Below are 14,314 nucleotides of genomic sequence, written 5' to 3'. Positions count from 1 at the left end.
GTGCTCTCACTGGTGATTGGCTGTGATGTTGCGTGTGTGTTGATTGGTCCGTCGATGTGTCTATCAGTGTGTGTGTGTGATTGCACCATGATATGTATATATGGATATCATGACATCCCCCCTTTTCACAAGAATATGTGCCTATATGGTAATAAATATTGGTGTGTACTGAGTGTGGCTGAGTATGTGTGTGCAATATTTACAACATGTACATGAGGCTAAACTATATACAGAGGAAGGTGTCAGGTGCAACAGAACAACGAGGTTGCACCACAAACAAAACAAGTGCAATCATCAAATATCGAAAGAGAACTCCTGGAACGACAAAAAGAGAAACACATTGACATTGTTGCATAACAATTCAATGAATCCAATGTGCAAACAGGCTCATAAGTCCAGTCTAGTAGGTGGGCGACGAATTTGGGTTGACCGCCTCAAGGGTGGGTCAGGATCCACCGGCTGAGGAATGGGCCTGGCCACGGGCGAGAAAGGAATAGGCAGAGTGGCAGGAAGCTCAACAAAGTCGACATCAGGGACAACAGGAGGGCGTGGCACCAGTGCATGATCACGTAGCGAGCGCCGAAGCAGCCAAAGGGCCCGCCGATTACACCGGCGAATGGAGCCATCAGGCATGCGAACCAGGAATGAGCGGGGAGCCACGCAGCAGAGAACCTCGGCAGTTGACGACCAGCCACCCTCTGGTAGGTGTATGTGGACGTTGTCTCAAGGCGGCAAGGCAGGAAGATCAGTTGTCCAAGTGTTGTGTGCCACCTTCTGCTGAGCACGTTGCTGTCGCATCCTTTGCAGTACTGGAGCATGGTCGGGTTTAGGAACATGAATGGACGGCACAGTGGTCCTGAGGGCGTGACCCATCAACAGCTGGGCTGGCGAGAGGCCTGTGGACAGCGGGGCCGAGCGATAGGCCAGCAGGGCTAAACAGAAGTCAGATCCGGCATCAGCAGCCTTGCAGAGGAGCCGCTTCACGATATGGACGCCCTTTTCCGCCTTGCCATTTGACTGGGGATACAGAGGGCTGGACGTCATGTGTGTGAAGCCATATGAAGCAGCAAAAGAAGACCATTCTTGGCTCACAAAACAGGGCCCATTGTCCGACATGATGGTAAGCGGAATGCCATGGCGAGCGAAGGTTTCTTTACATGCTCTGATTACAGCTGATGATGTCAAGTCGTGCAGGCGTATGACCTCCGGATAGTTGGAAAAATAGTCAATTATGATGACGTAGAGTCCGCCGAGCGCATGAAAGAGGTCCACACCCACATTTGCCCAGGGGGATGTTACCAACTCATGGGGCTGAAGTGTCTCAGGGGGTTGCGCCGGCTGAAACCTTTGGCAGATAGGGCAGTTGAGCACCATGTTGGCGATGTCGTCGTTGTGTCCGGCCAGTTCACAGCTTCTCGGGCCCTCCGCCTGCACTTTTCAACCCCAAGATGGCCTTTGTGCAATTGTTCGAGGACCAGCCTGTGCATGCTGTGTGGGATCACAATCCGGTCCAACTTTAGGAGGACACCGTCAATGACGGCCAAGTCATCCCGGACATTGTAGAATTGTGGGCACTGCCCCTTGAGCCACCCTTCCGTCATGTGGCGCATCACACGTTGTAGGAGGGGGTCAGCCGCACTCTCACGGCGAATATGGGCCAGACTTGCATCAGTAGCTGGCAGATTGGCCGATGTGAAGGCTACCTGTGCGTCGACCTGACAGACGAACCCCCCCCCCCGATTCGGGCGGTGTGCTCACTGCTCTGGACAGGCATCCACGATGATGAGGTCCTTTCCCAGGGTGTAGACTAGTTGGAAGTCGTACCTCTGGAGCTTGAGCAGAATGCGCTGGAGGCGAGGGGTCATCTCATTGAGGTCCTTTTGTATGCTGCCGACCAGGGGGCGATGGTCGGTTCCCATGGTGAACTGAGGTAGACCATACACATAGTTGTGGAATTTATCTATGCCGGTTAACAAACCCAGGCACTCCTTCTCAATCTGCGCATAGCGCTGTTCTGTGGGGGTCACGGCCTGCGAGGCATAGGCGACCGGGGCCCATGATGCGGTGTCGTCCCGTTGCAGGAGTACCACCCCAATGCCGGACCGGCTGGCGTCAGTTGAGATCTTTGTACCTCGAGTAGTGACGAAGAACGCCAAGACCGGGGCGGTGGTGAGCTTGATCTTGAGCTCCTTCCATTCCTTCTGGTGTGCGGGCAGCCACTGGAACTCCGTTCCAGGTGGCAAAAAGCCGTTGTGTGGGAGGCAAGGTTGGGAATAAACTTCCCCAGGAAGTTGAACATCCCGAGAAAGCGTAGCACTGCCTTCTTGTCTGCCGGCTGCGGCATGGCTGCAATAGCTGTCACTTTGTCGGCATCCGGCCGCACCCCTGACCGGGATATGTGGTCCCCCAGAAACTTTAGCTCAGTTTGGCCGAAAGAACACTTGGCTCGGTTGAGGCGCAGGCCGTTTTCCCGTATCCGAGCAAAGACGCGCTGGAGGCGACTGATGTGCTCCTGTGGAGTGGTGGACCAGATGATGACGTCGTCAACATAGACGGGTACCCCTTCGATGCCCTCCATCATCTGTTCCATGATTCGATGTAACACCTCGGATGCTGAGATGATGCCAAACGGCATCCTATTGTAGCAGTATCTGCCAAATGGAGTGTTGAAAGTGCACAGCTTCCTGCTGGACTGATCCAGCTGAATCTGCCAAAAACCCTTTGAGGCATCAAGCTTGGTAAAAATTTTAGCCCGGGCCATTTCGCTCGTGATCTCTTCCCGTTTGGGTATGGGGTAGTGCTCCCTCATAATGTTATTGTTCAGGTCTTTCGGGTCAATGCAGATCCGGAGTTCGCCAGAGGGCTTTTTGATTCACACCATGGAGTTGACCCATGGCGTGGGCTCCGTGACCCGGGAAAGCACTCCTTGGTCCTGGAGATCCTGCAGCTGCTGCTTGAGGCGGTCTTTGAGTGGTGCTGGGACTCTACGAGGTGCGTGAATGGCCGGGGTGGCATCCGGTTTGAGCCGTATTCTGTAAGTGTAGGACAGTGTGCCCATGCCCTCGAAAGCCTCCTGGTTGTGGGCGAGGAGCGAGTGGAGCTGTGCCCTAAAGTCTGCATCCGGGAAATCGGACATTCCTTCTGGAGACAGAGTGTGTACCCGCCGAACGAGGTGGAGGATCTTGCACGCCTGTGCGCCTAGCAGAGAGTCCTTCGAGGATCCAACTATCTCAAAGGACAGTGTGGCTGTGTATGCATTGTGCGCAACCTCGAGCTGGCAGGACCCCATGGCCGGGATAACATTACCGTTGTAATCGACTAACTGACAGTGGGATGGCCGAATCAGTGGTTTGACCTTCAAGGTGCAGAAGGCTGACCATGCAATGAGATTGGCGGAGGCACCAGTGTCTAAACGGAATGCGATTGGTGATCGGTTGACCGTTAGGGTGGCACACCATTCATCACCCGGATTAATGCTGTGCACTGGCATCGGCTGGTGGGTCCTACTTGGGGACATCCGATTTCTGTCTATTACCGCAACGCGGAAGGCTTCGCGATCGTCGGTATCATCGGCCTGTACGTCGTCAGGGTATGACTACTGGTGTATGGGGGCTGAATGGCCCGCACGTCCCTGCGAGGCTGGTGGAATTGGGGAGCGTTGGCAGGTTGAGCTGCTCGACAGCAGGCAGCGTAGTGGCCCATCTTGCCACAGCGGAGGCATTGTCGAGTTTTGGCTGGACATTGCCGCTTTAAGTGTGCTGATCCACAGTTGCCGCATGTCGTGACGTCATGGCGTTCGTTGCGCCACCACGCATGCGCAGTTCAGTCCTGCGTAGAGCGTGCCTGCGCGTCACGTCCCTCTGCGTCGATGTCTCTTTGGCGCATACAAGTGCGGGAGGCCTTGGAAAGCGTGCAAAATGGCCGCCCTCGTCCGTGCCGCGGGCCGGGAGGAACTCGATTGACTGGACCCGCTCGGCCTCGTAGGATCCCTTCCGTGCCAATTCGGCCTCCTGGAATTGGGAGTACCGGCTGGTCGCATTTTCGTGGAGGACACAGGTTTCAATGGCGGTGGCTAGGGTGAGGCACTTTATTTTGAGGAGCTGCTGGCCTAGGGTGCCCGAGGTGACCCCAAAAACTATCTGGTCCCGAATCATGGAATCGGTGATGGCCTCTTGCCGCAGGACTGCGCGAGGATACGGAGGTGTGTCAAAAAAGATTGAAAAGGCTCATCCTTACCCTGCAGGCGCTGCTGGAAGAGGTACCTCTCGAAGCCTTCATTCACTTCGACGCTGAAGTGTTGCTCAAGTTTTAGAAGGACCGTCTTGTACTTCGTCTTGTCCTCACCTTCCGCGAATGCCAGTGAGTTGTAGATCTGGATGGCGTGTTGCCCTGCCGTGGAGAGGAGGAGGGCGATCTTCCTGGTGTCCGATGCATTCTCCCTGCCTGTGGCTTCTAGGAAGAGCTGGAAGCGCTGTTTAAACAGCTTCCAGTTGACGCCGAGGTTTCCAGCGATTTGGAGCGGCTGCGGCGGGCTGATGGTGTCCATGGCGCAGGATGGCGGATCTCTGAAGATGTGCAGGTAGGTCTCACAATTGCTGGGGAGTTTCGAATCCTGGTACTATGTCGTATTGGGTGTTCCGATATACAAACAAACCAACACGGTTGTATATGGTACAACTCTGTTTTATTATTCTGTATGATAACAACTGTTAACTTCTGGCTGTGGTTCGTACATCACCCGTTAACCTGTGGACCCAGCCCTAACACTATCTTAGAGAGGCACTCAGCACATGATGTATGTCTGAGTGGCGCGCTGTGAGCTCTGTGCTCTGAGCTATCTCCTGGCGGAATGAGCGGGAACTGTGGTGTTCCCTGTTTTATAGTGCGTGTGCTCTCACTGGTGATTGGTTGTGATGTTGCGTGTGTGTTGATTGGTCTGTCAATCTGTCCATCAGTGTGTGTGTGTGATTGCACCATGATATGTTAATATGGATACCATGACACGGTGTACCACTTTAAACTGTATTAGACTGAGCCTGTCACATGATGATGAGGAATTAACCCTGCTTAGGGCGTCCGCCCACAGGCCTGCCTCTAACTCTCCACCTAGCTTCTCCTCCCACTTGCCCTTCAGTTCCTCCACCGGGATTTCCTCCGCCTCCAACAACTCCTGATAGACATCTGACATCTTCCCCTCCCCCACCCAGATACCAGAGACTACTCTGTCCTGTATCCCCGGTGGCGGCATCAACGGGAAAGTCAACACCTGTTTCCTCATAAAGTCCCACACTTGCAAATATCTGTAACCATTCCCCAGCGGCCACTTGAACTTATCCTCCAGCGCCTTCAGACTGGGAAAACTCCCGTCTATGAATAGATCCCCCATCCGTCTAATTTCTGCTCTCTGCCAGCTCCGGAACCCGCCATCTATCCTGCCCAGTGCGAACCTGTGGTTATTGCAAATCGGGGTCCAGACCGACGCACCCTCCACCTTCTTATTCCTCCTCCATTGCCCCCAGATCCTCAATGCCGCCACCACCACCGGGCTAGTGGAGTAACGGGCCGGCGAGAACGGCAGAGGTCCCGTTACCAATGCTCCCAAGCTGGTGCCTTTGCATGACGCCGCCTCCATCCGCTCCCATGCCGACCCCTCCCCCACCACCCACTTCCTAATCATCGCTATATTCGCCGGCCAGTAGTAGCTACAGAAGCTCGGCAGCGCCAACCCACCCTGCCCCCGACTGCGCTCCAACAACATTTTCTTCACCCGGGGGGTTTTATTCGCACACACAAAGCCCCAAATAATCTTATTCACCAGCTTGAAAAAGGCCTTAGGGAATGAAGATGGGGAGGCACTGAAAGACAAACGGAAATCTGGGTAGGGCCGTCATTTTCACCTGTACCCTTCCCGCCAATGATAGCGGGAGCATATCCCATCTTTTAAAGTCCCCTTCCATTTGCTCTACCAGCCGGGTTAGGTTGAGCCTGTGTAATGCCTCCAATTTCCGAGCCACCTGTATTCCCAGGTCGCGAAAGCTCCTCTCTACCATCTTGAGCGGCAGCTCCTTCAGTCTCCTCTCCTGCCCCCTTGCCTGGATCACGAACAATTCACTTTTTCATGGCAGGATTCCCACCCAGAACATGACTCTGGGTTACTTGTCCAGCGACATTGCCACTTCGCCACTGCTTCCCCTAACAATGTAATTGACATTAAAATTGACAACAACCCCCACAGATGTATTGTGATAAATCTATTTTAGTCAGATGAGCAAGAGACTCTAAGAGAAATAGAATCCATAGACTCTCTACGGTGCAGAAGGAGGCCATTCGGCCCATCGAGTCTGCACCGACCCTCTCGAAAGAGCATCTTACCTAGGCCCTCTCCCCTACTCTATCCCCGTAACCCCACCTAAGCTTTGGACACGAAGGGGCAATTTAGCGGGCCAATCCACCTAACCTGCACATCTTTGGACTGTGAGAGGAAACCGGAGCACCCGGAGGAAACTTCTGTAGACCGGGAGGAATGTGCAAATTCCAGCAGACAGTCATCCGAGGTCGGAATCGAACCCGGTCCCTGGTGCTGTGAGGCAGCAGTGCTAACCACTGTGCCACCGTGCTACTCGTAGATGCAGGATAGTCCATGCCCTGAATACCATATGTTTACCCTGAGGTCTTTGTAAATAGTTGTCGATAAATTGTTTGCATTTAAACTTTGCTGACTGTCAAAGTCTGTCAGAGGGATGCAAAGCCTCATCAAGGTTCAGTAAGGCTAAAGAGCAAAGGTCTTAGTGAAATTTCAATGCCGCTCGGTGACAAGCTGAAACTGCCCACCCCTATCCAGTAGCTCTTTATCTGTGGGTCTTCTAGAAGCGAGACTGCCGCCGGCTCCCCAGCCTGCGACGAGACACCATCACTTCCATTAAACACTGCCCAACCTGTTGGTGTGGAGTTTCTGTTGGTGTTATACTATTGCATTCCATTTTGCTCATGTGTGCTGTACTTTAGTGTCATGTAATGTTTTGTTTTTGTGTGGTGTGATGGCATTGTTGTGTTGTTGGTTTCGTGTATTCAGTATGGTTTTACACTTTAGGGAAGTTAGGAGAGAATTAATTACTGGCGATATTTTCTGTGCAGGTATTTATACAGTGACGACCGAGAGGACTTCTTCACCAACACACAGCGGCATCAGATAGTAAGTACCGGGCTCTCCGAGTAACCTGTCCCTCCTGGTACAGGCTGGCCAACTTCAAACCATCCACTGCATTCAATACCTATTGGCTGTCACCATGTCCCGGTAGTTGGGGAAATGATGATGAAGTCACATTTATTCCTTGTTTCGAATGAAAGTTTAATTCAAGTTGTCAGTAATGATGTTGGTTCTTCAAGCTGCATCTGTTTTTTTTTCGTGCATTGTTAGTTTTGGAGCAGTATTACTGTGAATTGAATGCCTGTAAGTAATGGGTAATTGTCTGCAGGTTTGTAAAATGCTGTACATTGCTGAATCCCCCACAATCAACATCCTGGGGGTTACCATTGGTCAGAAACTGAACTGGATTTTTCACATTAATACTGTGGCTACCAGGGCAGGTCAAAGGCTAGGAATCCTACGCCGAGTAACTCACCTGAACCCCCCCAAAGCCTGTCCACCATCCACAAGGCACAAGTCAGGAGTGTAATGGAATACTCTCCACTTGCCTGGATGAGTGCAGCTCCAACACTCAAGAACCTCAACACCATCCAGGACAAAGAAGTCCGCTTGATTGCTCCTCATTCCACAAACATTCAAACCCTCCCCCATCAATGAACAGTGGCAGCCATGTGTACCATCTACAAGAAGCACTGCAGTAACACACCAAGGTTCCTTAGACAGCACCTTCCAAACCCATGACTACTACCATCTAGAAGGACAAGAGCAGCAGGTACCTGGGAACCCCACCACCTGGAGGTTCCCCTCCAAGTCACTCACCACCCTGACTTGGAAGCATATCGCCGCTCCTTCACTGTCGCTGGGACAAAATTCTGGAACTCACTCTCTAACAGCACAGTGGGTGGACCTACACCTCAAGGACTGCAGCGATTCAAGAGGCAACTCATTACCACCTTCTGAAGGGCAACTAGGGATGGGCAATAAATGTTGGCATAGCCAGCGACGCCGTAAATGAATTTAAATAAAACGTGCAGACTCAACAAATGACCATGCTCATTCCCTTCCACGTGTCTCTGTTCATTTATTTTTGTTACTTTTTAATGTTCAAGGGACAATGTTGTGATGTAAGAAGGCTGACGTTCCTCTGTCAGGCCTCTGTGTGTGTAGTGTCTGATGAAGGAGATGTGAGAGTGCTCCCACACACACTGAGTTCAGTGGCACAAGATAAATCTGACCTCAGCTTGGCCTTTTGGAAGTCTGAATCTCAGTCCTCGTGGGGCGTGAGCTGCTGCCCCCTTTAATAAAGGCGAGGGGAGTCAGACGAGTAAGCAAAAGAATAAGTTTACTTCTAAGAACATACTATTTACACAGGGCCATGTTTCACACCGACGTAAAAGTGTGATGCGATTGTCCCCACCCCCTGCCAGTGATGTGACGGGATTCCCGATGTTGAAAATCAGGAACATCATTTCCATTCTTTAATATCTCCTTATCATGCCTCTACGCCCGAATCATATCCCCCACCTCCCCCCATAAGAAAATCCATTCACACTGGTATGGTCTCCCAAGGCACGGACCTGGGGAGCAGGCCTTTCAGTAGAGCTCAGGGAGTACATTGCTCAGGGAGGAGTGGGTAATGTGCAGGCACTACCTGGGCACAACACTCACACACTACCTGGGCACAACTCTTGGGCACAACTCCTGGGCACTCCCTGGGCACCGTCCTCTCCAATGCTACCTGGGCACTGCCCTCCCGTTGCTACCTAGGCACTACTCCCTCCCCCCCCCCTCCGGCGCTAGATGGCCACTGCCCCTCCCTGGTACTGCCCAGGCACCTACCCCCCACAGTGCTGTTTGGGCACAGCCCCCCAACGCTACCTGGACATTGCCCTCATCCCAGCTCTGCCCAGGCACTGTCCTCTAACATGACCCAGGCACTAGCCACCCTGGCATTACCCGGGCTATATACCAGAGGCAGGGCTCAGGCCGTGTGTGAGGGGGTGGGGGGGTGTTCATGGTTCACTTTTGGCGGCCCGATCTTCAAAACACTAAGTTGCTGGCGGGGTTTGGCGCCTTCGGATATTTGCCGATATCCGGGAAAACTCTGCCCCGGGTCTTGTCCAACCTTGGCTTCTTTAACAGATGTATTTGATCTGATTCTGATCTTCGTCACCCTTGTTCTCACTTGGGCAGGTTTATGAAATATTAGCGAGGACAAAATACGGACGTCGGAAGAAGGCCCAGATTGGTATCACCAACCTGTTAAATGGCAACGTGTTTACAGCGGCATTTCCGCTTCATGATGTAAGAGTTTTGCTTTGCTTTTGAATTCTAGTTCCAAACTTCAGAAATATTTTAACCGACAGGTCACACATCGTTGAAATTTAGGCACGCACCTTAAATCCGGCTATCCAAAAAAGTGTCTAAAAACATGAAAAAGGCCTAGAAATTCTTTAAGCGGGCCATGCAAGAATTTGAAGTGCTATTAAATGAGTGAAATAAACTTACTGGCTTGTTTGGGGAGTTGGTGCATTAGTGCAGTGACGTGCTGAGCAGTTATCCACTTTCCGCGTCTGCCCTTTTCCATGTACTGAGCAGCCAGCGCAATCCTTGATCCCATTCAACCTGAGAGTCTGGGAATTTGCCCTTCTCTCCACAACTTCCATCCTGAGCGTTCCTCTAATAGTATTAATAATCTTTCTTAGTGTCACAAGTAGGCTTATATTAACACTGCAATGACGTTACTGTGAAAATCCCCTGGTCGCCACACTACGGCGCCTGTTCGGGTACACTGCTGGATAATTTAGAATGTCAGGGCGGCACGCTGGCGGAGTGGTTGGCATTGCTGCCTCACGGTGCGAGGACCTGGGTTTGATCCCGGTCCCGGTCACTGTCCGTGTGGAGTTTGCACATTCTCCCCGTGTCTGTGTGAGTCTCACCCCCACAGCACAAAAAGATGTGCAGGATAGGTGGATTGTCATGCTATATTGCCCCTTAATTGAAAACAAATAATTGGGTAGACTAAATTTATATATTTTTTAAAAATCAGAATGTCCAATTCACCTAACAAGCACGTCTTTCGGGACTTGTGGGAGGAAACCGGAGCACCCGGAGGAAACCCACTTAGACACAGGGAGAACGTGCTGACTCCGCACAGACAGTGACCCAAGCTGGGAATCGAACCCGGATCCCTGGCGCTGTGAAGAACAGTGCTAACCACTGTGCTACCGTGCTGCCCTAGCACTCCAGTGACCTGATGCGAACAAAGTTTTCGAAGTTGTGGCCCAATCAAATCACTGTCTAGCATTGGTGTAGCAACCTTAGATTTAGACTTATGTTTCCACATGCGGAAGCACCTAAATCTAAGGACCATCGATATAAGAATGGTAAAGAATTGAGAAGAAACTTCTTTATTCAAGAGTGGTTAGAAGATGGAACCTCCAGCAAGTAGGGAAATTTCAGAACATGCCGGATTTGTAGCCCTGCTAATCTGAAATTCATAATGCTAATGAGGAGAAAAGAGGGTGGCCTGGCTCTTGTGATCTGCCCTCTGTGACCCCATGCTCCCTCTACTGGGGGCTCCCTGTCAGACATGCTCAGATGGAAGATTTATCCTGACCAGTCTGACCGAAGACTTCGCTCAGACAAAAGTGCGGGCACAGTGTTTGGCCCACTTTATGGATCTGAGAGAAGTGTGCAGGGCAGGCATTGCTGGTGCAAACTCTGATCAGCCCTTGAGAGTCAAGCAATCGCTCATGGTCATAATTGGTTTTGATTGCAGGGTCCATATGAAGCCCAGGGTAAGGGCGTGTCTCCTGAGGAGCTCAGCAATAGACAGGTATTGTATGAATACTGGGCTCGCTGGGGCAGATGGTACAAGTACCAGCCCCTGGACCATATCCGGGATTACTTCGGAGAGAAGATTGCTTTTTACTTCACGTGGATTGGTATGTTTCTGCCTGATTGGCTCTTTAGTTTAATCTTCTTCAACTGTCTCACATTCACTATGGAGAAGGAAGCCCTGAATCAGCCCCATTAACCCGTCACTTTATCCTCCCCTCAAATATCCGGCCAATTCTCCTGAAACCTTTCCTCCACTATCTGATTCCCTGGGCAGCCCACAGCCTTCTGCCTAAAGTATGTTCATGTCAAATGACTGTGCACTAATCATCTCTTCTAACCTCGAGCCTTATGGCTCAGTGAATGCATGGCACCACCCAGGCAAGGCTGAGCCAGTCAAACGCCAAAACCAGGTGGGGTGGGGGGATGTGCAATCAGCAGTTTGCACTGAGCTAACTCATAGAATTTACGGTGCAGAAGGAGGTCATTCGGCCCCAAACTAGCTCGAGCTAGTTCATCTCATCGCTGAGTACTCTGGATGGCCACAAGGGGAAGCTTGCAACTCAATCAACTGTCTGCTGTGGGGTGTCAATGTTTTTAAAAATATTTGTTTAATTAAAGTTTTGCAACGTTTTTCAGAATAAATAGTAATAATCCTAACACAGCAAAATAGAGTGAACATTAACATAGTGCAAAAAGAGAATATACAATAGCAATTGACTAGACGTGATCCCACGTGCCTCAGTCTTCCCACACCCTCCCAACAGAGCACTCACCCCCACTCCCCTACAGGTCGCTGCTGCTGCTGACGTTTTAATTTTCCCTGAGAAGCCATCGGACGGTATTATGCCCCCGCTCAACAGCAGCAGCTCTGTACACTTGGCAAAATTATTTGCACACATAAGTAGGCATCTGTTCGTGGTGTTGTCGTCCCTTGCTTCACCCAGGCGGAGTTTGCTGTTGTTGTCGTCTCGTTCCGCTTCTGCGGCCCTCCAGTCTTCCCCGTTTTCTGTTCCTTTGGACGTTAAGTTTGTTAACGTTTCCCTGCCTCCCCCCTCCCCCTCCCTGGCTCTCCTCTATTGTTCCGTCTCTTCCCTCTACCCCCTCTCTCTCCGCTCCTGCTCCCCTCCTCCTCTCCTTCCTCTTAGATTTAGCGGTCCCCCCCCCACCTCTCCCGGTCTATCTCTCCCTCTCATGCTTTGGCTACTCTCCTCTGTTTCTTGGCTACCTGGCTATTCTTCTGCTTGTTTGTTGGCCACAAACAGGTCCCGGAACAATTGGGTGAATGGCTCCCACGTTCTGTGGAAGCCGTCGTCTGACCCTCGGATGGCGAATTTGATTTTCTCCATTTGGAGAGATTCCGAGAGGTCGGACAGCCAGTCTGCAGCTTTGGGTGGAGCTGCTGACCGCCAGCCGAACAGGATTCTACGGCAGGCGATCAGGGAGGCAAAGGCAAGGGCATCCGCCCTCCTCCCCAGGAATAGATCTGGCTGGTCTGAAACCCCGAAGACCGCCACATTCGGGCATGGCTCCACCCTCACCCCTACCACCTTGGACATTGCCTCGAAGAAGGCTGTCCAGTACCTGCAAGTCTGGGGCAGGACCAGAACATGTGAAATCCTTGCGCACGTGGAGGTGGAATTGACCCTATGCAGTGCTTCGCTCCAGAGTCCCCACCCTATTTTGATCCCCAGGTCCTCCTCCCACTTCATTCTTGTTGCGTCCAGTACGGTGTCAGCCCCTTCTACCAGTCGGTCATACATGTCGCTACAGTTTCCTTTATCTAGTGTGCTTGCGTCCAGTAACTCTTCCAGTAGTGTCTGTCGTGGCGGTTGTGGGTACGTCCCTGTCTCCTTTCGTAGTAAGTTTTTTAGTTGCAGGTACCTTAGCTCGTTTCCCCTGGCTAGCTAGAACTTCTCTGTCAGTTCGCCCAGTGTTGCGATCCTGCCGTCCGTGTGTAGGTCCCTGACTGTCAGTGTCCTTCTTTTCTGTCCCCAACTTTTGAAGGTGGCGTCAGTCAGTGCTGGCGTGAACCTATGGTTGTTGCAGATGGAAGCTTTACCTGACATTCTGGTCAGGCCAAATTGTTGCCGGAGTTGGTTCCAGGACTGGAGGGTGGCTATTACCACCGAGCTGCTGGAGTGTTTTTTGGGTGGGGATGGGAGCGCCACCCTGGTGAAGGCCCGGAGGGAGGTCCCCATGCAGGAGGCCTCTTCCGCGCGCACCAACTCGGCTTCTGGCTCCTTGATCCATCCCTTATTCGCTCGGCCGTCGCCGCCCAGTGGTAAAGTTGTAGGTTTGGGAGGGCAAGCCCCCCCCTGGATTTTGTTTTGGGGGGTGTCAATGTTACCCTCCAATACAAGCAGTGCCCTTGCTTTCCAGAGGGATCGCTAGGAAAAGTTGGAAAGTTATATTGGACCTTGGAAAGACTGCATTTAAGACGACTGTCTTTAGAATCAAAGGATCATAGAATTTACAGTGATGAAGGAGCCCATTTGGCCCATCGAGTCTGCATTGGCCCTTGCAAAGAGTAGCAGGGATAGTCCTGGATATCAAGTGGCATGTGAGAGTACCTTTAAGAAATGGGTGTTTATAAATAGGTGTGTATATAAATATCTGTAGTGAGAGTACCTTTAAGAAATGGGTGTTTATTACTGCAGTGATGTCAGAGAGTGGGTGGAGCTGGGCTGTCTGTCAGCTTTTTACTTTCGCTTTAGGCCTTTTGCTGCAGGGTGGGTTTGGTTTCAATTTAGTTTTGGAGAAGCTGAAATCACAGCAGGATGTGTGTGAATCTCTGCAAGCTTATGAATGCCCATTTGCTGATTTCAACGTGGTAACTTCTCAGTCGTGAATTTAAACCTGAGGTGCTTCTGTCAAAAGATTTTGTTTTAAGTCTTATGGATGTTAAAAGGAAAGCTCAAGGATTACTTAGTGTTGTATTCTTTGGGGGTTGTATTTGAATTGATGGTTGCTAAGATGTTCACTGTATGTTTTAAAAAGGTTAACTTGAGTTCATAGAATAAACATTGTTTTGCTTTAAAAAATATTTTTCCATTTCTGCTGTACCACACCTGTAGAGTGGGCCGTGTGCTCCCCATACCACAGTCTATTAAAAGTTGTGGGTCAGGTGGACTCATGATACACTTTGGGATTCAGGCCCATAACACAAGGCCCTGAGGAGATTCTCAAGGATGATACCAGAACCACAGGAAAGGACTAATTAGCTGGATCTGATTTATTTTGATAAAAGATGGCTGAGGGGTGATCCAATCGAGGTCTTTACAAGTTTAAAAAATGTTTAGAGCGCCCAATTCGTTTTTTCCAATT

The 14,314-nt window shown here is 51.1% G+C and overlaps 1 protein-coding gene across 1 annotated transcript in view; it reads left to right on the top strand.

Moving 5' to 3' along the window:
• LOC140390021 (anoctamin-7-like) overlaps positions 1 to 14,314 on the top strand; it is a 172,031-nt gene that overhangs the window by 57,681 nt on the left and 100,036 nt on the right. Inside the window, exons 6-8 of the mRNA XM_072474849.1 lie at positions 7,135 to 7,192; positions 9,341 to 9,451; positions 10,929 to 11,094. Coding sequence (XP_072330950.1) covers positions 7,135 to 7,192; positions 9,341 to 9,451; positions 10,929 to 11,094 — 335 coding nt within the window. The remainder of the gene's footprint in view (positions 1 to 7,134; positions 7,193 to 9,340; positions 9,452 to 10,928; positions 11,095 to 14,314) is intronic.

Source organism: Scyliorhinus torazame, chromosome 14 (assembly GCF_047496885.1).
Source record: "Scyliorhinus torazame isolate Kashiwa2021f chromosome 14, sScyTor2.1, whole genome shotgun sequence".
In the NCBI taxonomy this organism is placed as follows: Eukaryota; Metazoa; Chordata; class Chondrichthyes; order Carcharhiniformes; family Scyliorhinidae; genus Scyliorhinus; species Scyliorhinus torazame.
Note: the sequence above shows the minus strand (reverse complement) of the source record. Positions and strands in the feature narration are given on the sequence as shown.